This window comes from Staurois parvus, unplaced genomic scaffold (genome assembly GCF_062004578.1).
Source record: "Staurois parvus isolate SC_StPar_1 unplaced genomic scaffold, SC_StPar_1.0 ptg000011l, whole genome shotgun sequence".
NCBI lineage: Eukaryota > Metazoa > Chordata > Amphibia > Anura > Ranidae > Staurois > Staurois parvus.
Genome location: NW_028317807.1, coordinates 19,105,379 through 19,131,136, shown reverse-complemented (window position 1 = coordinate 19,131,136; position 25,758 = coordinate 19,105,379). Strand labels below are relative to the sequence as shown.

Here is a 25,758-nt window from a genome sequence, read left to right as displayed (position 1 = left end):
CTAAGCTATAGTATGTGGTCACTGCCAGCTAGTTCTATTTGTTCCTATTGTCTGATCTTTTTTTCATATGACTTGTATCATGTAACTGCATAGAAAACATACGTATATAGCTATCAGAAGCCACTAAAACAGCTCATTCAGTCTCACTAGTATTGTCAAAAGAATATTGTAGATGTATATACATTACCAAAACAAAGCAGAACTATCAACTCCTGCCACTGTGTTAACTGATCTGGGTAGTATAGTCTGTACAATGTATATAAAAAGAAGTCACAGCTCTGTGATGTTCTTCAATGGTGACAGCTCACTGCTTTTACATTTTGTGTACTGCCCCAGGTTCAAGGAACTTCAGATCAAGCAAGGTAATGGGATGCATAATTTTTGCTTTATTGCAAAAGTAACATATTCTAATCAAGCCTAATTTAAGAATCCAATAAATCTGGATATATCTTAGCTCTGTAAATAATATGCTATGTATACCTAATATATGGATATATTTAACTATGTATCTATTCAAGAACAATATAAAAAATGATGGCATTATTGCAAATTATTTGACCTCAGATGTTCTATGTTAGGACTCCCAGCCAGTTGCATACTTTTTAATGCTGTTTCTGATCAAGTTTAAGCATTGTATAGAATGGCAAGACTTACTGAGAGAATACTCAGCCATCCTTATATCAAGAGAGACTTCAGGAACTTATGTACAATCTGGAGGAAAGATGAGAAAGGGGAAAACTGACTGAAACATTTTTTTTTTCATTCTTTATTTTTGATTGAAACCTTTAAATACATTAAGGGTGTAAATAAGATCCAGGAGGGCAGTATTTTTTTAATATTTCCACAAATACTTTATTTGAAAAAAAGATGCAGGTATATGGGCCCAAAGGCCAAACAGTATACACAGGTGCAGTAACTGCAATCACCTGCAACATCCATTTGCAAAAACATCACTCATCATAATAAAAGTATGGGATGTTCATTGGTTTTCAAAGACCTTGACAGGGATGTACATTGCATCTTTATGACCAGGATTCCGAGGGCCGTCAATAAAGTCAAAACCTTGTCATAACCATACAAAATGTGTGTATGAAGTCTTGAAACAAAAGGGAAAGGGCTGAAAGAAGCCCAAAAGATAAGGAAGGAGTGGTTCACAAATGGGCAGAGCAAGAATATGTAATGTCATTGGCGAATAGGTGCTTCTAAAAGGCTGACAGTACAGCTGCCAGGACGGGACTAATAGCTTGACCATAGAAAAAGAGGGGAAAAGGGAGTAGGAAAGGATGAAATACAATATATATATATACATACACAAACATACATACACACACACACACTATATTGCCAAAAATACTGGGGCACCCCTTAAAATCATTGAATTCAGGTGTTAGAATCACTTCCATGGCCACAAGTGTATAAAATCAAGTGCCTAGGCATGCAGACTGCTTCTACAAACATTTGTGAAAGAATGGGTCACTCTCAGGAGCTCAGTGAATTCAAGCGTGGTACCATGGTAGGTTGCCATATGTGCAATAAGTTCATCCATGAAATTTCCTTGCTACTAAACAGTCAACTGTTAGTGGTATTATAACAAAGTGGAAGCAACTGGGAGCAACAGCAACTCAGCCACAAAAAATGACAGAGCGGGGTCAGAGCATGCTGAAGCGCACAGTGCGCAAAAGTCGCCAACTGTCGGCAGAGTCAATAGCTAAAGACCTCCAAACTTCATGTGGCCTTCAAATTAGCACAATAACAGTACATAGAGAGCTTCATGGAATGGGTTTCCATGGCTGAGCAGCTGCATCCAAGGCTTACATCACCAAGTGCAATGCAAAGCGCCAGATGCAGTGATGTAAAGTGCACCGCCACTGGACTCTAGAGCAGTGGAAACATGTTCTCTGGATTGACGAATCATGCTTCTCTGTCTGGCAATCCGATGGACATCTCTGAGTTTGTCGGTTGCCAGGAGAATGGTACTTGCCTGACTGCATTGTGCCCAGTGTAAAGTTGGTGGAGAGGGGACTATGGTGTGGGTTTGTTTCTCAGGGGTTGGGCTTGGCCCCTTAGTTCCAGTGAAGGAAACTCTTAAGGTGTCAGCATACCAAGACATTTTGGACAATTTTATGCTCCCAACTTTGTGGGAACAGTTTGGGGATGGCCCCTTCCTGTTCCAATGTGACTGCACACCAGTGCACAAAGCAAGGTCCATAAAGACATGGATGAGCGAGTTTGAGGTGGAAGAACTTGACTGGCCTGCACCCAATAGAACACCTTTGAGGTGAATAAAAGCGGAGACTGCGAGCCAGGCCTTCTCATCTGACATCAGTACCTGACCTCACAAACGCACTTCTGGAAGAATGGTCAAACATTCCTATAGACACACTCCTAAACCTTGTGGACAGCCTTCCCAGAAAAGTTGAAGCTTTTATAGCTGCAAAGGGTGGGTCAACTAAATATTGAATCCTACAGACTAAGACTGGGATGTTCATGTGTGTGTAAAGGTAGGTGTCCCAATACTTTTGGCAATATAGTGTGTGTATGTGTATATATATATATATATATATATATATATACATATATATATATATATATATATGAAAGGAGGAAGAAGAAAAAGGAGCAGGAAAAACAGGATTAAAGGGAGGAACCTGGTCACCAGTGGTCCCCATCGCAAGTGTCAGGAAACCATCAGGCCAGATGTGTGAGTGTAGGAATAATGGGCTCCATAGACTACACAGGCTGACAGGCATTGGTGCGCATAATAATAGCATATTCTGCCATTTGGAAGTGTGTCCAACAAGCAAGTAGCACATTTAGAGAGAGTATCATGTGAGATGGCAATGAGTTCTTCCATTCCAGCAATTTTTTTAATTCTCTGGAACCTTGATGAGATGGGACTCGAGCAATGCCCCAGAGGACAGGAATGCAAAGTTTGGCTTCGTTTAACATGTGCATAGTCAATGATTTGAACAATGATCATCTAAGTGGAATGGTATGGTGTAAGAGGAATTGGGTGGGGGAGAAGTTTGAGGTAAAGGTTGCAAATCGCTCAGTCAAGCTGTGTACATAAGACCAGAACTTTTGGAGGACTGGGCATGTCCACCAGGTGTGTAACAGTGATCCTGGTTCTGATCCGCATCTCCAGCATAGACTTAACACAGATGGTGAATATTTGTGAACAGTCATCGCGACTATGTACCAGCGAGAGAGAACCTTGTATCCATTTTCTTGAACTGTCGCATTTACCGAGCTTATGTGGATGCATGTATAAATGTGCTTCCATTGTTCTTCCGTGAGGTCCAAAGAGAGTTTGGTTTTCCAAAACCAGCAGATCTTGTCCTCTTTCACAGAGTGTGTAGCTAAAAGAAACTTGTAGATAGTTGAAAATAAATGCTGCTGAGGTGTGGTTCCAGAGCATAGATATATGTGCTTCCATTGTTCTTCCGTGAGGTCCAACAAGAGTTTGGTTTCCCAAAACCAACAGATCTTGTCCTCTTTCACAGAGTGTGTAGCTAAAAGAAACTTGTAGACAGTTGAAAATAAGTGCTGCTGAGGTATGGTTCCAGAGCATAGATATTTAAAATGGGGTAAGCTCTTTGGTCCAGTGGGATGGTTTGAGCCCCAGGGAAAATGTTGTATTTGAAGGTAGGTCCAAGGGGTGAACTCCTGGTCTATCATTTGGGAAGGAAGGTCTTCACAATTCAAGAGTTTGCCTCTGTGAAATAAGTGTTTGGCCAGGACCTGTTTGTGGGGCTAAGAACTAGCTAGGAGGAGGGCAGTATATTAACATGAAGCCAAGAAAAAGAACATGACCTCACACCAGCAGGAGGAAAGTTCAAAACTAATCTTAGAAAGTATGATTTTACTAAACAAGTAGTTGAGTAGTTGATGAATAGATGTCCAGCAGAGGTAGAGATTCAGTCAAAAGTATGTGGATTCAAACATGTTGAGACAAACACAGATCTATACTCAGACCAATAAGATTAAAAAAAGGAGGCCGACTTGATAAACCACTTGGGGTTTAACTGTTCACCTACACAAGGTCCATAAAACCAGAGCTGAATTTCCAGAAAATTGGGAGACAATTTGCCTAAACGTCAGAGGAAAATAAGAGTCAAAGGGTTGATCTGATCAACACAAATAGTCTGTTCACTTTGCAAGGCAAGTAGCACTTTGCAAAGGAATTTTCCCCAGAGCTTAGTGAATGAAGTGAAGCTTAGCCAACTTCCATAATTGAATCATGTGTAAGAAAAAATGCTGCCTTTTTTTATTTTCCTTACACTTGATTGGGTATTTTTTGCAAAGTGAAATTTTGCCACATAAACTAAAATTCCCTTGCAAAGTGCAACTTCCTCTGCAACATGCACAACCTATTTTACTTTAGTAAATCTACCACAAAGTCTTCAAATGGATATTGAGTTGGTTTGTCAGACAGGGTTCAACCATTGTTCCTAAAAGTGCATGTATTAGAGAGAGAATAACAACTATAACACAGGTATCTAAGCAATATAACTACATTTATTGCAGAGCAGTTCATTGAGTAGCAGTATATTGCCACTATAAGAAACAGTTCTGAATTGAAATGCAAAAGTCTCTGTCCTACTTTTGTAAACTATAATGATTTACACTGTTTGTCTGAGTTCTTCTCCAGACCAGCAAAGGATTACACATTACCATGTACTACCCAGATATTATTCAAGTCATACAAAGGGAAGATTTCCAGCAATTTAGCTGATATCATCCAGCTTTTAGGCGCAGAAACAGTTAGATGTATCAATGCAACCTACCACCAACAGTATTTATAGTTATATAGCAAGGATGTTGATAGATTGCCTTGTTATAGGTTATTATGTGACCCAAAGGTGGTGAAAATTGGCTTAGATTATAAAAGTTCAAATTTCAGAACATTCTCTTTTACAAAGAATTTTATTATAGAATAGATAGGAGCAGAGAATCAGACAAAAACAGATACATTGACCAACAGGAATAAAACATACAAGGTATTCGTTGAATATTACAGAATACGTACTGATGGAGAGACATAGAAATAAACATCATACTTAAGTGCCGAGTACAGAAAGAAAAAAAAAAAAGGAGAAAACAATAAGTTGCAAAAATGGGAAACGTTTATAGACCAATGAGAATATAAACTCAAAGGAATAATTGTCACTATATCAGCATATAGAAAGCGGAGATGATATGAGATGGAACCTCTCAGAATAAAAACGGGCATTCCACACGCAGGGCTCCCGATGGAGTCCAGCATAAGGATATAGTATTGCTGGTGCGGCACTCAAAGCAATAATCACAATCAGTACACATAGCATGAAAACAGACTAGACAAAAGGAAAGAGGAACGAAGAGGAAGGAGACGAAAACAAAAAGGGCTCCAGGGGGATCGCAGCAGAAAAAAAAAGAAAAATAAACTGATATGTAAATTTTATATCGACAAAAGGGACTGGTCGAATCTCAATGGTTGGGCTGTATCAAGCCAGGGACGCCATGTCTGCAGGAATTTTGTGTGGGTGTCTAACAGTATAGCCGTCAGCTTTTCATTGACCATTATGAAGTTCATCCGGTTTTTGACAGCCTCGAAGCTGACGAGGGGAGTCTTCCAAGCCCTTGCGATCGTCAGCGTGGTAGCCAAAAACAGGTGTGATGCCAGCTGCCGTTCGGGACGAAGTAGGCCCACTAATGGTTTAAATAAAAGCGCTTCATACGGGTTGCGCTTAATGTCTGTGTGAAACATAGTACGGAGGAGGGCATAAACTCTGATCCACAATCTGCAAACCTTAGGACAAGTCCACCAAATATGGACCATAGTACCCATTTGCTGACAGCCCTGAAAACAAGTCGGGGAATATGTAGGGATAAAACGAGCCAGACGAGCAGGCGTGTAATACCATCTATAAAGAACCTTATAAGAATTTTCTGGTATGATAACATTCCTAGAGCATTTAGATAATGCTTGGGTCATGGTCCGCCAATCCTGTTGATCCAGAGTACCCTCAATTCCGACTGCCAACGATGATGGTAAGAACAGACCGGAGGAGTTCTAGAAGAAGTAATAGAAGAATAGACCAGAGAAATTAAGCCCGGAGCATGGGGTCTATGTCTACATTGATTCTCAAAGGGGGACAACCTGAAGGGTCCCAAGTGCATCTGTATTAATGTATTGAGAAAGTGGCGGATTTGAAGATAGCCATAATGTTCCCGCAATGGGATATCATGAGAGGAGCGCAGAGTTTCAAAGGTGAGTATTCGAGTGGGACATAGCATCGAATGTACATCATGGAAGCCATTTGCTTGCCACCAAGCAAACTGTCCAGGATTATCACGACCTGGGGGGAATAATGGGTTATGTAGCAAATGTAGTAACGGTAGGTGGGCAGAGATGAGACCAGCGGAATATTTAATAGAATCCCAAAGACAAAGCGTTAGCGTCAGCGTCGGACTAAGGGATAAAGGTCGATGAGTAGAGGGCAGCCACAGCAAAGAAGAGACTGGTATCGGGTGGGAATCCATCAAGTCTATAGTAGCCCACAAGGGAAAGTGGTGAGATGCATGAAGATGGGCTAAGGGGGCAATATTAGCCGCCAGATAGTAAGACTGAAGATTTGGGACAGATAACCCAGCCGCGGTCTTACGAGCAAATAAGATTTGTTTACTAATTCTGGGTCGAGAAGAACCCTAAATGAAAGACAGGAAAATTTCAGAACATTCTCTGTGAGCAATTAGGAACTGTTAGCCACTATAGGAAGGGGAAAGTCTCATGTGGACACTTCCATTCTGGTGTTACAGATTTCTAACTGGACAGGAAACTCCTGTGCTGGCTTAAGATGTATCTACACCCAATAGCAAATATTTAATACCGATGCTTAGAAGTGGTGACTGCATTAAGTTTATTTTTTTAGACATTTTAACCTTTCTTTTCACTTGGTGATCCTTCCACTAATATACTGTACTTCCTGTGCTAGGGTAAAAAGGTTCACATAATGTATGATATCTATTTAGGAGCAGCTTTGTTACTCTAGGCCACAGGTGTCAAACTTGCGGTCCTCCAGCTGTTGTCAAACTACAAGTCCCATGAGACATTGCAAGACTGACAGTTTCAAGCATGACTCCCAAAGGTAGAGGCATGATGGGACTTGTAGTTTCGCAACAGCAGGAGGGCTGCCAGTTTGACACCCCTGATCTAGGCTGTACATTCTTGATTTGAACTATGAAACACCCTTTTTCTCAGCTCACTAACATATAAGGAAGTGTTCTATAGTTCACAATAATAAATTAGGCAGACTGAAAACACTGCTTGGATTTTCAGTTCTGGACAAACAGAGCACAGGAAGTTATGTTAACTGATTTTTTGGTAGGATCAACTGGTATTGTTTTTATCTACCAAGCAGATATAACAAAGCACTTGCAATGGTACATTTACAGACCAAAATGGAACAAATAAGAGAAGTTCATTGTAGGGTTGACAAACATGTAAAAACACAACACTGTAATGTTAATATTTGAATCACAAACGTATTACTACCACCTATTTTGTTTACATTGCATATAGGTTCTCCATGATATTATTTACTTATGTTTTTAAATTGATTACAGATGCAGATAATCCTCTACGAAGACAAGAACTTCCAAGGCCAATATTATGAGTGTACTAGTGACTGTTCTAATTTCAGCTCTTATTTGAGACGATGCAACTCTATTCGAGTTGTACAAGGAAGTTGGATGATTTATGAACGGAAGAACTACAAGGGCTACCAGTACTATATAAAACGAGGGGAGTATCCAAATGTATCACATTGGATGGGTTTCAATGATTCTATTAAATCCTGCTTTGCCATTCCACAAGTAAGTATCATCTTTTCTTATAACACTTTAGTTAGAATATTGTACAGTATACCTTGTTAGGCATTATTGATTTGATGTAGTCAAATCCTTAAAGAATAAGTGCACTTTCATACTCTGTAACCCCAGCTCATCGATCCCTCCCCCTTCATAGATGCATACTGTATATATTGAGATCCAACGCTAACACTGGCTTTATGGCCACTAGATAGAGCTGATGAACATACTTATTTCCTATGATACTCAGCGTTATCTAGTGGGCACACTGTGATATTTCCCCCATTCACACATTAGAGTTGCAGGAGATATAGCTTGAAAACATTCCGCTTTGTCCAATTTGCCAAGAATGCATTTTCATGAAGTTTTGATGAATGAACAGCAATGCTAAATTTTTATAAATGCACCCCTAAGTGTTAAGTTGGACATAACTGTAAGCAGTTAAACATTAATACAAGGTCAAGCTGTAAGGCATTGCAGAAGGATGTTAATATATGAAATGTACCATACCAACCAATCAGATTTTATTTTGCAAATCAGTTCAAAAATTATTTGCTTCATTGCAATGGCCTTATTAAATAAGCCAATATGTTTTTATTTAGATGTAAAAATTAATTTGTCGTTTAATTTTTCTCATTCTGCTTCTAATATTACAGTACAAAGGATCTTACAGGCTGAGGCTCTATGAAAGAAATAATTTTGGAGGTAAAATGTTGGAGGCCATGGATGATTGTTCTTCTGTGTCTGGTCGTTTTAATCATCATGACATCCAGTCTTGCAATGTCTTTGATGGCTATTGGATTTTCTATGAGCTTTCCAACTACAAAGGGCGCCAGTACTACCTAAAACCAGGAGAATACAGAAGATTTACTGACTGGGGTGCTCATAATGCCAGGGTTGGCTCCTTCAAGCAAATTACTGATTTTTTTTAAACTAATGAAATAAAAAGATATTATAATATTAGATATTATAATAAAAAACATAGCTGGTCTTTTCTCTGCATTATAACTGTATAATATGAATGAAAAAAAGCATAGGCAAATGGCATTCAAATCCAATCCTTACAAGCCCCCAAAAAAGTGTCAAAAACACAGTTGTGTGTGTAGCAATACTGTCAAAGGATAACTGTACTTTTTGTACACTTTCCTTTATATGTCCATCTTCCCCTACCCAGCACCCCCCCCCCCCCCCAACCCAAGTATTACTCTTTCCTGTTCCTGTATACGCTGCGTGGTCCACTGGGTGTCCCAAGTGCATCTTCACTTAAAGTCTCCATTCCAGGTTCAGCTTCTCTCGTACATGCATACCACATGCTGCATCCTATTGAAAGGTTATCTACAACTGAGACGAAATATAGACAACTTTTCTATAGTAAAGAATGGAGATTGAGGAGCACATGCATCAAAGAAGCAGAGCTCTTTCAGAAGAGAAAAAGGTAAAGGGTGAAAAACTGTTTGGTGTCGTATAAGCCACACAGCAAAGTTCTCACCAGGGGAGTGGGGTCATTGCTATTGTACAGCGCTGAGCGAACCCTTTGGTGCTATATAAATACTGTATAATAATAATAAAGGACTAAAACTGAGCACAACTGATATTGAATACTCCTTTAAAGTCAACATGTAGATTTAAACTGCACTTCATATGTTTATAACTGCAGGTCTGGTTTATTTAGCTCCGGGACAGGAAATCCTAATAATAAAGAATTTACACTGGTAAATAATTGTTGATCAATTCTGTTCACAGCCTAACATTAAACATTAAATGGCAGTCATAAGATCTAAATATTTGTGTCAAACAATGGTTACATGAAGATATATCATCCATCATGTTTGGGAGCAAGTAATCCATCATTTTTAGTTGTTGTCAAGACAGCAAATAAAAAGTGTAAAAATCCCCTTAATTTTTATCCTGACACTATTGGTAATGCTTAACCCTGGAATATAATATCTTTACTGATAAAAACTGCAAGTATACATTTGCATCATCATGCTATGAACATGTGCAAATATAATTTAGAAACAAACTATACATACTGAGAGCTTTTGGGGCAGACGGCACACTCTTTAAATTCAGTTTCTTTGAAACACTTTTAAAAAATGTTACCACAGTGATAGTGGATGCTTAATGGAATTGCAGTGGAAAAGCACTTGTCCTTGAGGACTGGGTCACAGCCTTCTGTCACCTGAAACTCCTAATTTTGATAAATAAATGGCAAGTTCTGTCCCTAAGGACATAAAAGTATGTAATTATGTAATTCATTAATATAAGTGGGATATACAGATCACACGTCATGCATAGACCAGTAATTTTTCATTATATATAAAAAGATATGTATAATTATATACATTAACTCACACTACAGCTCATGTTTAGTTATACATCCTTTAGTCTTAAAGGAGGGGGAAGAATTCTGGGTATTAAAGGATCATTGGTTATCTTCAACCTCAGATACTGTAGCTGTGGCATATATTGCCTTGTATATTCTTCCCCTCATTTCTTATTTTAGAGCTATAGAGTTGGAGAAGAAGAGGAAAAGATTCTTGGAGGACCCTACTTTTTTTCAGATCACTGACCCTCACTTAATCTTTTTGCAACCCCAACATGACCAAAGTAGAAGGGTTATTCAGAAGTGACCCACAACAATAAAGCTAGTGTAGCGCTTACGCCTAAGGGAGCCGCTCATTCTTGGGTCCCTTGTTCCAATGTCCATGACTCTGCAAATGGCACCACACACTCTGATGGAACCTTGCTGGGTGGGAAATAGGTTTTACAGATGTATGAGCAGTACCCTGGTAACAAAAGAGATATAAACCACCAAATAGTTAAACAATAACAAGAAATTTACTGAAATGGGTGAAAAGTAGCAAGAATTATACTGCAATGAGGTGAGCAGTAGCAAGAAATATTCTATGAAAGCAAATGATTAGTGTAGAGTGCAACTCATCCTAAACCATATACGGAGGCAAACCTATCTATAGCTATGCCACCAAAACAATTCAGCAGTCTGTAATATACCTCTCTCTTTTGCTGGCCAACTCATTAGGGTCCACCTCTTATTTTAGAGCGCTCAGGATCATGTCTACGCAAGCACTGATAAAGGCACTAGATCTGTAATACTTGCAGGCAACACTGATCCTCTTTGTTAAAGTGTAGTGGGCTTTAGTCCATGGCCTCTCACCAACTACTGTGGTAGCAGGTGACTGTTGCATCTCAACCAGCCAATGTTTATGATATTCTTCCCCTTGATTAGGCAGCAGATTCTGTCAGCATCTGTGGCACTATTTGATGTCCCAAAATGTCTGTCGCTGTCTGTCTCAGGTATGGTGATGAGTGGTCTGTTGGCTGCCTGAAGCACACACATGGAACATCCTCCACGGTCCTTCTCCTCAGCCAGGTTAAACACAACTACTCTTTCTATTCCTCTGCTCAGAACTCCAGTGAATATGAGATCTGTAGTTTATTTGCTCAGTCTACCAAGTCAGCTCAGTCTGTAAAGAAATATACCACCCACAATCCTCCATACCTTCCAGTGTTTCTAATAGTCCACATCCTCTCCCTCTGTATTACAAAGCCAAACACCTCCTGCACATGGTTAACTTCAAGGTTAAATCCAAACCAAAGTATTAAACGCTAGTTCTTTAGCTGTGTGTTAAAATTTACATTTCTAGAAAGGAAGACGCAAATACAGTAAAAGTCTCTAATAAATATGATGATCAACCATTCCAGCAATGATGATCAGTTCATGTATCATGTGTCAATGTAGACATGCCATGGTCATCTAATCTCAGGTGTAAGAATAGATCACACAAGCTGCATTTTCTTGGTGATTTGCTATTGTTCCCTGCAAATAAAACTGATCCCACACTTGTTTGTTACAATGTCTATTCTATGACCATCTAAAAAACGATTATCAAACAGATGTTTTTTTTTTCTGATGCAAGCTCATTTACATTTCTATTATTATCACACAGGTATGGGCTAACCAGAACGTACTTCCTGTATTAGCTAAATCTATTACTTTATAGGGAATGTATATTGGTTTTGTAAACATTTTAATTTTTGGTCAGGACAAAAAAATTACAGAAAAATGTATTTCTTGAAATGATAACCATTTCATAATAATATTATTTATTTTTTCAGTTAGCATAAAATGTTTGATCCTATACTTGTTAGGCATGTAACAATATGATCTTTTGATAAAACAGTAGTTTTGTTAAAAGAATTGTGTCTCTCACAGAATGATCAATAAACAATCATTTAATGAATGATACATTTCTTTTATAATTGATCTAATTCAACCATATTTATCTCTTTTCATTGATAAGTCAAATGAGCAGATAATTATTTAAAACATTTTTGGATAATTGTTTAAATCAATTACACCTAAGATGGTCAATTGTTTAATATTATCTATATGGCCATCATTAATCTGGGTAAAATTAAATCTGGGAGAAAAGAAACCCAAATCTTAAACTAACTGCACACATTACTGTCTGATTGTACAATCTCTGTTCTCTCAGCTTGGCCAAATGTAACTACTGTATGTATATACCATACCTGGCTGATCCCCCTGGAAGCTGTAAATCACTAAAGCAGACCCTGCTACTTCTGTGATCTCCACTTGCTTCTGGGTCCTGTGTTGAATGGCCAGCCAATGCATTCTGAACACAGGAGGTTGACCACTCAGCACGGGCACCATTTGGAAAATGCTTCTGATCGAATGCAAAGTGTTTTGTGATTGGTCAAGGAGGAAAGCTTGACATGACTGTTCTGCCTTTCTACCTTGTCCATTCAGAGAACACTTTGCATTCATTCAATAAATGCAAAACATTCTATAAATGGCACCCATGCCTAGCAGCCGACCTCCTACTCCTGTGTTCCATAAGCAGGAGTGCAGCCACTTGGCACAAGAACCCGAAGCAAATTGAGATTACTGAAGTAGAGGTGTCTACTTCAGGGATTTCTAGCTTCCAGGGGTATCAGCCAGGTATGGCATATACTGTACTTAGTTACATTGGTCAAAGCTGTATGTAAAAATTGTAAGGCCCATTATTTTTACACTTTTCTTCTTCTTTACTTGCTACATTCTTCCCATAGTCTGAATCTGTTACATACTTCAGTTATTTATGGCAATACCTTTATATACAGTAAAGGGCATTATTGCTTTATCAATGTATTTCAGAAAGTCACATATAATCGTATATGAAGTACTGTAATATTCTCTAGTACATTAAATGTTTCATCCTGACAATATAGAGATAAATATTTCAATGTCAACTAAATGATAGATAAAAGCAATTTATCTAGCAATTGCCTCCTAAGTAAATTGTTTTATTCTAGTTATTTTAGTGTGCATTCAACACTTTTCATTCAGTTGAAAACAGCATTGCAAGCCATGTCAGTGTTTGTCCTATTGTTGCTTTATGTACAGTATAATGATAATGAGCACATTTTATCAAGAGATTACAGTGCTAGTGTGTTCAGCCCTATTACAGAGCAAGGACCGCTGCCAGCAGTTGTCCGTGTAGTTCACATAGCTGTCATTTCAGGACTAAACTGACCAAATTCTATATTGTACAGAAAGATTTTCCATAGACTACTAAAGATTCTGAAAGAGTTTAATATAAAAATGGGTTTTAGGTCATAGTATTTTGATACTCTATATTACAAAATATTGATATTAAAATATTATATTGAAATGTCATAAGATGTAGACAGACTGATACCACTCTTATTTTAATTGGAAAAGATACCAACTTTTAAGTATGTTACTCAGCAAGTTTTCAAACTAGTGATATATAAATAGATGCATTAAGAGCTTTTCAGAATACAACTTAAAGTTTATCTCCAGCCAGAATGGTTAAAACCCTTGTCAATTTTTTTTTTTGCTGTCAGTGTTTTAATAGGGGACTTTCACATCCTGTTACAGAGACATGGGAAATTAGAGCAAAATCAGCTTGACAGATGTCCAAAAACAAATAATAGGTACAATTGAATACTTCAGCACCACATTCCCAAAATGGACATAATAACAAATTAAAAAAAGGAGTAAATGGAACTTTTTAGGTGCTAACAACTTCACCCTCAGGAAAAATTACACAAAAACATTGATAAAAGCATACATTTTTATTATATAATCATGTTAAAAGAATCAGGATATCATCTCCAAGAAAACATTTGCTAGATGTAACAGCACTAATGACCAACAATTCAGAAAACCCATGCACCTTCCCTTAATGTCTAAAGGTAGATATTGAGTAACATGCATCAGTTACAGATTCACAAGTATCAAGATGAACAAAACCATATACGGAGGTGCTTTATCCTAACACGTTTTGGAAAGTATCTTTTTTAGGGGTTCAAGGGGTGCAGAACAAAGAATACCCAAACTGTGGGGTATTTCATGTCCTGGTGGACACCAAAAAATGAGTGACTGCAGAGAGGGAAAGGAGACGGTGGAACAGGTGGGAAAACACCTGGCAACCCTAGCCAGGAAACACAGAGGCAATATATGAGGGAAGTCTAGACCATCAATCCAATTACATAGTAATCCTGAAGGATTACAAAAAAGTCTTGAAAGATGGATAGGACCTGAAAGCTGTTCTTCTAATGAACAGCCAGTCACCTTGATTGCAAGCCAAAAATACATGCAGCTTTCACACCAACAGTGATCTTTCTGCTGGTGTGAGAGCCGCAGAAAGAACCTGTGTGTCTGTATTCCTGGGCAGCCAAGTGTGATTTCCATTCTACACAGATGCATAATAAAGAAATGGCCAGGGCCAGGGGTAATGCAGTCACAAGTGCAAACTTTAGAGGAATTTATGACTCAGGCTGTTATCTTGTAATAATTCTGTCTCATGATGCTTCTCACTGCCCCTGGTTAACATTGCTTTGCCTTGCAACAGGATTGATAAATATCCCCTTGAATACTTTTATTACATAGTTACATAGTTGGTAAGGTTGAATAAAGACACCAGTCCATCCAGTTCAACCTGTGGGTGTGGGTGTTTCATGTTAACAATCATATCCCTGTGTACTGTGTTCGCTAAGAAGCCCATCCAAGAGTTTTTTTAAACTATCAATACTTCCCACTGACACTGAAGTGAGCTCCACATTCTTACCTCCCTGACATTGAAAAACCCCCTATGCAGTATAAGGATAATTTAAATTTCATTAAGTGGCCCATGTCTTCTTATACTCCTTGAAACTCATATCTCATATCTCCTCTCAAGCATCCCTTCTCCAGGGAGAATATGTTTAATGCTTGTAGTCGTTCCTCACAACTGAGGTCCTCCAGTCCCTTTATTAGTTTTGTTGCCCTTCTCTGGACTCTCTCCAGTTCCAGCAGATCCTTCCTGAGGACTGGTGACTAGAACTTGACTTCATACACCAGATGTGGCTGAACCAGAATTTTATAAAGAGGCAGGATTATAGTTTTATCGTTTAAGTAAATACCTTTTTTATGCATGCTAATATTCTGCTAGCTTTGCTTGCAGCAGCTTGGCATTGCATTCCATTGCTGAGACTGTCATCTACTTGGACCCCCAGGTCTTTTTCATCCTTGATTTTCACAGAGGTTCTCCCCTAGCGAGTAAATTTATAGATTCATAACCTAGCGAGCGTTCATATTTTTAGCCCCCAAGTGCATTACTTTCAGTTTTTCAACAATAAACCTCATTTGCCATGCATCTGCCTACCCCTTTCTTTTATTGAGGTTTGTAAATTTCTATATGCTGCGGTGATGTTATTTCCCTACTTATCTTTGTATTGTCAGCAAACACTATGATTGAGCTATTTATGCCAGCCTCTATATAATTGATTAAACAGAATTGGTCCCATGACAGAGTCTTGAGGTACTCCACTTACCACTCCAGGCCAGTCTGGGTACAAGCTATTTATCACCACCCTTTGGACATATCACTGTAACTAGTTTTCTATCCACATACAAACCCTATGGTCCATGTCTACAGACTTTAGTTTGTAAGTTAAGCATTTATGGGGGACTGCATCGAATGCTTTTGCCAACTTCAAGTACACCACTTCCACAGTCCTTCCTGTATCAGGATGGGAACTCACTTCTTTGTAGAATATCGATGGATTGGTTTGACACGAACAACCTTTTGTAACTCCATGCTTATTACTGTTAATGATACTGATTGTATCAGCAAATTATTGGTTATAGTACCTTATCATCCCTCCAATAGTTTACATGCTATCAATGTTAGACTGAGTGGCCTGTAGTTATTAGGAATATATCTCTGACCATTTTTTAAAATATTGGAATCAATCAGCAGGTACAATTCCGATCAGTATGCTGCTCATAAAAATTAACAATAGGGGTCTGGCTATAACCTGACTGAGTTCTTTGAAGACTCTCAGGTGTAGATCATCTGGTCCTGGTGATTTATTTGCATTAAGCTTTTCAAGTCTGTTTTGGACACTGATTTCTGTTAGCACAAGGGTACAGTCTGTGATGCATTACTAATGATGCAGGTTTGATTACTAAACCCCTCCTTTTCCTTTTTAAAAAGTAAGGAGAAGAATGCATTTAGTACAGTTGCCTTCTTGTAGTCATTTGTAACCAACTTCCCTTCATCATCTTTTATGGGGCCAATATGCTCTGACCTCACTCTTTCACTGTTAATATATTTAAAACATTTTTGGGGATTTTTTTACTCTCCTCCGCTATGTGCCTCTTGTAGTCTATTTTAGCTGCCCTGATTGTGCTCTTACACTTCTTATTGCATTCCTTGCAGTGTTGGAATGCCAGCAATGTTCCTTCTGTCTTATATTTTTTTAATGCCATTTTTTCTCTCTTTAATATATCTTTTACGTTACAGATAAGTCACCCAGGTTTATCTTTTACTCCTTTATATATATGGCTCATTGGTATGCACTGGGTAATACCTTTAATGTTCCTAAAGTACTCCCATTTTCCTCAGTGTTCAATCCTTCTAGGATTTGGTCCCATTTATTATCTTGTAGTATTGAGTGTAGTTTAGAAAAGTTTTGAAATTTCATGTTCTTTTACTACCCTTGTTCTTCCTCTTATGGTTTATGCTGAATGTAATCTGCGACCAGATCGGTGTTATTTGCAATGATTAGATCTAGTAATGCATTCTTTCTAGTAGGGGCATCCACCAATTGGCACATGTAGATCTGTAAGACATTTAAAGCGGAGTTCCACTCGACCTATCAAAAAATAAAAGTCAGCAGCTACAAAAATTGTAGCTGCTGACTTTTAAAAAACAGCCACTTACCTGTCCCTCGGTCCCATGGTGTGTCCCTCACAGCTCCTTTCACCAGCCTTCCTGTATTGCAGGAGGCTGGCATCTTCAGTGTGGGCACCCAACTGTGATAGCTTGAGGCTTCATAGCCGGGCACCCACTGTGCATGCGCGAGTAGTGCTGCACTTTGTGAATGGTCCTGTAGTCTTCTGGGACCTGTCACGTGTCCCAAAAGACTACAGGGAGGGAGGGATTATTTTTCAACTTGTTTCCTCCCTTTGAAGCTCCTCCCACAGGGATTGCACCTCCCCCTTGCCCCATTTTCAATATCATCCCTCACATTAACTAGCAAATCATTATTAATGTACTAAAAAAACCTTCCTCTTCTTCTTCCCTCTCGGTCTCTCTAATACAAGGAATACCCCTAGATAGATGCTAGCCAGTCATGTGAGATGTCAAACCACATTTATATTTCCACAAACTCAAAATCTTCCTCGTGTGTCAGCAGCTCTAGTTCTTCCATTTTGTTAGCTAAGCTCCTGGCATTTGTGTACATGCCTTTCAGTTTTGTAAGGGCACATATTATTTCTTCCTTAGTTGTTCTGTGGCTGTAATTGTTTTTTGCCAACCCACTCACCCAGGCTTTAGGTATTGTGGTTATGCCTCCATTAGCACCCTCTGACCTTCGCTCACTGCTGGCTATCGCTTCATCTGACCCCCCCCCCCCAAGAAAGAGAAAAGAGCTTAACAAAAGAAGACATCTGATATGCAAATCCATAGAGCTAGTACATTCAGTAAGATATGGAAATGTTCAAAACCACCAGAAGTGCCTAAGCTTTCTACTACTGCATGCCAAAACCTCTCAAATATTGAAAACTTAACAGCACATGCATTCAATTAGATGCAGCTTCTGTTCAGGTATTTTGGCAGCTGTTCTAATACCTCACATGGAAGAAAAATATATTTGAAATATATTTTTAAAATATTCTTCCCAAATATATTGACATATATTTGAAATACTATAATTTTGGCCATATTTAAAATATTTCAAAATATATTTCAATAAATATATTTCAATAAATATATATATATACTGTTGAAATGCATTTTTATTACAAAATATATGAAAACTATATTTAAAAATACATTTTCAAATATACTGTACAGTATGTCTTTAAAAATACAAATCTACATTTTTGGATTGCATTTACAAATATATGTAAAAATGTATGTTAAAATTACTTTTTTATATGTTACCGTAATAAAATCTGAAGAATATATTTACAAAATATATATTTTTAAAAATATTTTTCATATATTCTGTAATATATAAAAATGTATTTCAACATGCAGTATATACATGGGGCTTTAATTAGGATAAATAAGCCAGGTTACTTATATTAGTTAAATAGTTTATATCCAAAAGGGTTTACCAAAAAGACATACTTTAAAATTAATACAGATCATGCTTGAGGGAAAAATGAAGATCATTTCATGGAGTTTGGACATTTTTACCCATTCATCATTGTTCACTATCACAAATGTTGTCTTGTGGGTGTAAAGTTGTCATCCTGGTCATTGGTTAAGAGCAGCTTGTACCTTATACCCAAGAGTGCAGTGTGGGGGGTGTGTAAACTATTATGGTCACCCAAAACAATACTATATTTACTGTCCATGAGCAAACTAAGTATATTCCATTGGCAGCGGGAGGAAGCATAAAATGATCTTTAATAAACTAAAATTATTATTATTTTTTTTTTTTGTTAATCAACTCCATAAGCACAACTTCCTACTACCACAATCATAATTATACATTCAGCCCTCTGTTTATATAGAATGCATGCCTCAGAAGCTTCCAAACTATTTTTATTAAAATGCATTTAATACATGTATATTTTAGGCTACATTCACACTAGTGCAGTTCTGGCTTTCTTTTTTTTCCAAGTTTAAGTATCATGTAGTAACACATCATTCATGCCATTGCCCAGCAGTATGGTGCACTGCACTGCTGTGTTGTGACATGCAGTGCCATCTAGAGCAATGCCGAAAAATGCTCACATGTTGCATTATTTTCACACTGTACTGCTACGTTCTTGTTTTCTAGGGGGGAAATTTGGAGCCTGCAAAATCTGGTGCAGCTTTGCATAGAAACCAATCAGCTTCCAGGTTATATTGTCGAAGCTTTCTTTGAAGAAGCTGAAGTTAGAAGTTGATTGGCTACTATGCACAGCTGCACCAGATTCTGAGTGCTCCAGTTTTAGTAAATCTTCCCCTTGTGTCCTAGCAGTGCCCTGTGTTTGTGCAGTGCAGAAAAATTCAAGTCATTGCAAATAGTGTGACCAAGCCTTTAGTGTATTACAAGATTTTAGTGTGTCTATGTATATCAACTGTTTAACTTGCTTTTAGATTTAAGTAGACAGTGGTGATTAATTCCCTTTTTAGTTAATGGTACACCTCTTTCTGAAGAGTAAAAGAGCATCTCTGCAGTTGAGTGTGTAAGTCACATGAAAAAAAGGGCTTCTGGTGAGTTGTGACACTTTAGTCCACCTGTCAAAAGAAATTAATGGCTACGAAAGGGAAAGTATAATTTGAATTTAAAGTGAACCTTTTTATTCATCAAGCAATTAAATATAGTGTTCTGCTCAAAATTTTCTTCATTAGATATTTAAAATTTTCCAAAACATGCAGTCTAAGAAGACTAAACAGTGTCATTACATATACAGATTTTGATTCTAACCACTATTCCTGGTGACGGACATATGTAGAGACCAGCAACACATGACTTTTATAAGAAGGGTAGAAGCATCTTTGACATGCTGTAATACCCAAAATGGAAATAAGTGGGTCTTTGAGGACTGACTGAAACAGATTTTTTATGAGATGTTTACAAGTTTAAAGCTGAACTCCGGGCATAAAAATATTCTTAGCTCATGTGGAACCAGTTTCTCTACCTACTGAAAAAAGGATATGGGTTGATTTAAAAAAGAAAACTCTTTCATAGAGTAATGGACATACATTTGCATAACTGTTTATTGTTTGGTTATGTTTTTTCATATTATTGGAAGGAAGTATGTGTTAAGGTCTGTGTAAACATTTAAAGAGTCAGTGGGGGAGATTTATTAAAATGAGTGCACCCAGAATCTGGAGCAACTGTGCATAGTAACCAATCAGCCTCTAACTTCAGCTTGCTCAGTTTCAATAAAACCTGGAAGCTGATTGGTTACTATGCACAATTGCTCCAGATTCTGTGTGTACCAGTTTTAGTAAATCTCCCCCAGTGTACCAATGTTTCGGATACCAATAAGAATTTTTTTCACTATTCAGAGAAGTCTTATGAGAGTCCAAAAACAAATATTGCACATTGATCTCTGTCACAATCCAGATGATATAAAAATATAGAGATTTATAGTTACGGATTATATTGGACACTGAAGACATATTATAAACATCAACCAATAAAATATCTTAATTGTGGTATATATTTATTTTATATATAGATATATATATATCATACTAATATACAAATATTATATATATATATATATATATATATATAAAATCATAAAATGAAATCTGGCCAATATAATGAAATAAAGGCATTTCTTAAAATATGCTTTTATCAGCAACATCAACCCTATAGTCCAACAATCTCTAGAAAGTGATCACAAGCAATACAGTTCAAAATTAGAGCACCTAAAAAGCATATTGGACATCAAAAGGTTCCCCTGAGTACAGTCGAGATAGAGCCCTGGAACATTTTCCCTTACTGGACAGAAAATGTTCTCTTTTGTTAGAAATCTGCAGATCAAGCATGGGTTCCGATGTATATAAGAGCTACTAGACTCTGCACTAGGTACTGGGAAACTGCATCCACAGTCCATCTAAAATGGGAAAGGTAAAAACAATGCTTTAGCCTATTTATATTTCAAATAATAGTCATAATAAAATAATTTTCAGTAATGTACTGTAGTATATTTTAAATTGGTAGCTTGCAATACAGTAATAGTTACATGCTGAGAATTCTTTGCAAGAGTATTGTTCATTTATAACCATGGAAGTGACATTCTATTGCAGATCATTTTCTACGAGGACAGGAACTTCCAGGGCCGCTGCTATGAATGCAGTGGTGACTGTGCTGATCTCCACTCTTACTTCAGTCGCTGTAATTCCATCAGAGTTGATAGTGGATGTTGGATGCTGTATGAGCGCCCCAACTTCCTGGGCCACCAGTATTTTCTAAAGAAGGGAGAGTATCCTGACTATCAGCAATGGATGGGCTTCAGTGACTCAATCAGGTCTTGTAAAGTTATTCCACAGGTGAGTCTGATGTTTTTCGCACATATAGAACTCAGAATAATAGGTCAGTGTAACATCTGTATCTTTAGTGTATATGAAGGATGCTAAGGAATTATAAGTTACCATCATAACTATCATATAAGAATGGCTTTCTGACCTCCTTAGACAGTAGGGAGAATTAATTTCTAAGCTTGTCTTTACAACAAAAGTTCACAGTCATAACTCAAATGGGCTGAAAATATTTTGCTCTGAATGGTTCTCTTTTCTTGTACAAAAAAGTTAGACCTAATGTGGTCGATTTAGAGGAAACCTGTAGTGAGAACCGATGGTGCCATAACAGATCTCTGAAATGAACTACCTCCCTGGCTGTCACTCAGCTTAAACGCCTTCAATACTTTATAAGTCACTGACTTGGAAACAGATTAAAAGTTCTGATTTTACATTGACTTGTTATAATCTGTGGGCTTGATCCAAATCTTAGTCTCAAAGTTTTAAAGCCAGAAACAGCCAGGTAGTTTGCATTTTTAAGGTGAGCAACGGCACTACAGGCTTCCTTTAAAGGGTCTCACCATTCATCACTGCACTGATATTTTAGTTTTTAGGTAAAACAGCCACTGACATGTTAGATTTGTATATGCAAGACCTTTGCACTTTATTCCCAAACCCATACACTTGCTACAAATATGTGTCTAATATTTCCTGTTATATATTCCATTTATCATACAAAAAAGAACCCATCAGTTCAAATTAATGTCCTCTTGCTTCAGCATTTCAGTGCCATGTGTGGAAGGTCAGAATCAGGAAATATTGCAGGGTGATAAAGTAGCTAGATTTGCCATAAAAAATAAAAGGGTTGATTTACTTAAGACTTTGTTCAGTTGCACGCTGCAAGGACATTTGCTCCAGACATTAGTAAATGAAGCTTCACTTTGCAAAACACAACCATTCACATGCAAGAGAAACAAAAAACAGCATTTTTGCTTCATGTGATTGAATGCTGGAAGTCAGCAAAGTTTTCTTTTACTAAGCTCTGGAGCAACGGCACTTGCAGGGTACACAGTTTATTTGTCTTTAGTATATCAACCCAGTTGAGTCAGCGAAGGATTCAGCTTCAAGAGTTTGCAACTGAAATGTCAGTTTTGTTGGATTGAATCTTTAACGACCTAAAATGTTAGGTGAATCGGTAAACTTTCTTGACTTAGAAATGCAAAGCTATCTTAAAGGAAAATAATTGTTTGTAATGTATATAATTATATTTTTAAATCATAATTTATATATATTGATTAAAGCTTAACTCCAGTCAGGGGTAATATAATACTAATAGCAAATATTTGCCTTCCATTGTGCTAAAATGCTCTTTCATATGCAGTCCATTTTGCTAGTATATCACCCAAAATAGGTCCCTTGTGCTTCCAGTTTACTGTGTCTTCCTATTTGCTTGACCAAGTACCATTATTTTCTCCTTTTGGAGAAATGGCTCCTGGTTGCGTTTCCTCCTTGTTGTGTTCTGTAAAGGGAAAAGTGTCATGCTTCCTTCTGTGTGAGTACAATTGCAACAGCACCTGGTTACGATTCACCCACAATCATTGATGGGCAGATATACAGCATTAAGCAAAATGTGTGTGGGTGTTTACATGTTCCCAAAAAATGGCCCCAAGTTCCACCCATATGCAAACCCACCATGTTCTACATTGCTGGCCATTGGAAATGTAGATTCTGACTGCCTATGGCTATCATATGTTCTAACTGACTGACCCAAAACAAGCAAGCAGTTCAGGAAAGTCAGAGAGAAGTTGGAGTTCCTATCTGCACACTTTCAGGTCAGTGACTCAGAATGTGCTACAGATAGATACAGCAAGGGGACTAACATTTGCAGAAGGATATGTCAGTAATGGCTGCCATCATCTTTTCTCATGACAAGCTTTCTTTAAAGTGACTCTGGTATGAGAATATTATGGAGTCTGCCATTGAAGGCCTTCGTCTGAAAATGCTAGATGCCTGGCTATGTCTACCTTAAGTATTTTCAGCCACTGACATGGAACAAGCATGCGGTAAATGAGTGTCAGAAATATCTGTATACTTGTTTTGGGTCAGCATTGAAGTCAAAGTATCATAATGACAGCGAGAAAACTAACAGGTTAACAATGGCAGTCTTTCTTAACCTCATATGATAGTGTCCTGTTAATGATGTTCATCATGTGAACTGCACATATAAAACATTAAAATTGTATATATTGCTAGTGAGAATAAACTGTTAACTAGTCAGGTTATTCTGCATAGCAAAAACATGCAGGCAGTTTGTTATTAGAAAGTCGAACATGCTTTGCAAAAAGTGAGTCATAAAACTGAATAAAAACGATTAAATGTTTCGTTATGTGGACTTGTACTGTGGAAGGTGTGCCAAAATAGACAGAATGAGGGCAAATGACTAGTCAGCAGTATTGTGTATGGGCTTCCTACAACTGATCTTTTTGCCATTACGACTATACTACGTACCTTGTTCTGCACTGGCATGGAGGAGGCCATTTTAACAGAGGAACAGGACTTTGCTTCCTTATGTCTAGAGCTGCTCTCCTATTGACTGGTGATCTGATGACCAGTGGAGTGATGCAAGAAACAGCAGGAAAGGTTCACAAAACACAGATCTACAGAATGAAACAGAAGCAGGGAGATGCATGATGTACAGATTCCTCTCCAGCAAGCAGCACAGTAGTGACATCGCCAAATCTCACTTCAGATCTCCTGAGGGGAGCAGTCACAGGCAGCAGTATCTTAGATGATGTCACACTGCAGATATATAGTTTGAGTTCTAAGCACAGCAACATACCAGGAAGTTCACTTCTTTTTACAGGAGGAAATCAAGGCAACATTACATGTTAGGGTACTCCTTAGGCACAAGCCAATATGTTCCCTAAATAGTTACTTCTGAGTTGAGGTTCACTGTGAAAGGAATTTCCCATAAAAAGGTTAAACATTGTTTCGGGAAAGAAAGCTAGCTAGTGATGAATAACATTTCGTTAACTAACGCCCCCTATCCAACATATGCTAAACAAGATTTGGCTGCAGTTACTTGGGATTCATTACTACTATGAAGTTCATCATTTCTCTGTATCACATATTTAATTTTTATTGTCATTTGTATTTTTTAGCAAAAAGGTCCCCACAAAATCAAGATCTATGAGAAAGAGGAATTTAGAGGCCAAATGCTGGAAGTCTTGGAAGATTGTCCATCCGTATTTGAGCTCTTTAAATACCATGACATAAATTCTTGCAACGTTCTTGAAGGTCATTGGATTTTCTATGAGCAGCCCAACTATCGTGGAAGGCAATACTTCCTGAAACCTGGAGAATACAGGCGATTTAGCGACTGGGGATCCCTGAATGCTAGAGTAAGCTCTTTCCGAAGAGTCTTGGATTCATGCTAAATTCCTGATAATGATCAGGAGAATGTGTTCTCCCTGACATAATAAAATAAATATATGCAACTGACGAAGTTCACAGTGTGTGTCATTGTCTCACTTGCCTGACAGTGTGGCATAATTAATATTATATTTATTAAGATAATCATTTTACACTTAACTAATATTAAATGATTGCCTTAAATTAGGAAAAGGTTGAGTTATTGGAACTGCATAAAAGATATACCGTATATACATTAAAGAGAGAGAAAAGAGAATGAGAGATAAAGATAGATAGTCTTGATAGGGTATTTATTTTGTTTACCGTCCTTATAACTTATTTGTGCTAAAAATTGCTAATTTCACCTTTTTTTCATCCCCCTTAATAACATTAATTTATGACAGATAGATAAGCTAATGGGGGGAATGTTTAAACAAATAATAATATAGGCATTAATATGTAATATCCATATTATTATAAATCCACACCCTCTTCTCATAACAAACTACAGGTGAAAAGTTGTGTGTCGTACAAATATACATGGACAGCTTAGCAGGGCCGGTACAAGGCATGGGCAGAAAGGGCATCTGCCCTGGGCGCAGTGTCTCTGTGTAGAGGCAAGGGCTCACTTGAAGCTCCAGCAGTTCCCTTCACTTTTTCTACAGTAGCCAAGAACAAATACAGGGAAATAAAGTGTTAAATCTTATCTCCTCACATGATAACAGAACTTCCCTGCAGCCCTATTTATTGTGGCTGACATCAGTATCTTGATCTTCTGATCTCCCACTGTCACAGGCTACCTGCCCAAGTGCTGCTATCTTCAGTTGTCAGTGTCAGACCAGTAGACTGATGGCAATAAAAGTCTCAGAGGTGTCCTTTTATGAAACAGAGATCAGCGGCAATCCTGAGGATCATTGCTGATCTCCGATCATTAGTGGTTTAGGAAACAGAGATGATCAGCGGAGAAAATGTTCTCCACTGATCA

General features: G+C 37.8%; 2 protein-coding genes across 2 annotated transcripts; both read left to right on the top strand.

Moving 5' to 3' along the window:
- Positions 1–259: 259 nt before the first annotated feature.
- Positions 260–9,433, top strand: LOC149473819 (gamma-crystallin 2-like). The gene is made up of 3 exons (XM_089672834.1): positions 260–362; positions 7,609–7,857; positions 8,508–9,433. Exons 1-3 carry the CDS (start codon positions 294–296, stop codon positions 8,781–8,783), a joined length of 594 nt encoding a protein of 197 aa, XP_089528960.1. The 5' UTR covers positions 260–293; the 3' UTR covers positions 8,784–9,433.
- An 11,468-nt stretch (positions 9,434–20,901) lies between these two features.
- Positions 20,902–24,863, top strand: LOC149473818 (gamma-crystallin 2). Its single transcript, XM_089671503.1, has 3 exons — positions 20,902–20,973; positions 21,153–21,395; positions 24,524–24,863. Exons 1-3 carry the CDS (start codon positions 20,965–20,967, stop codon positions 24,797–24,799), a joined length of 528 nt encoding a protein of 175 aa, XP_089527629.1. The 5' UTR covers positions 20,902–20,964; the 3' UTR covers positions 24,800–24,863.
- Positions 24,864–25,758: the final 895 nt, after the last annotated feature.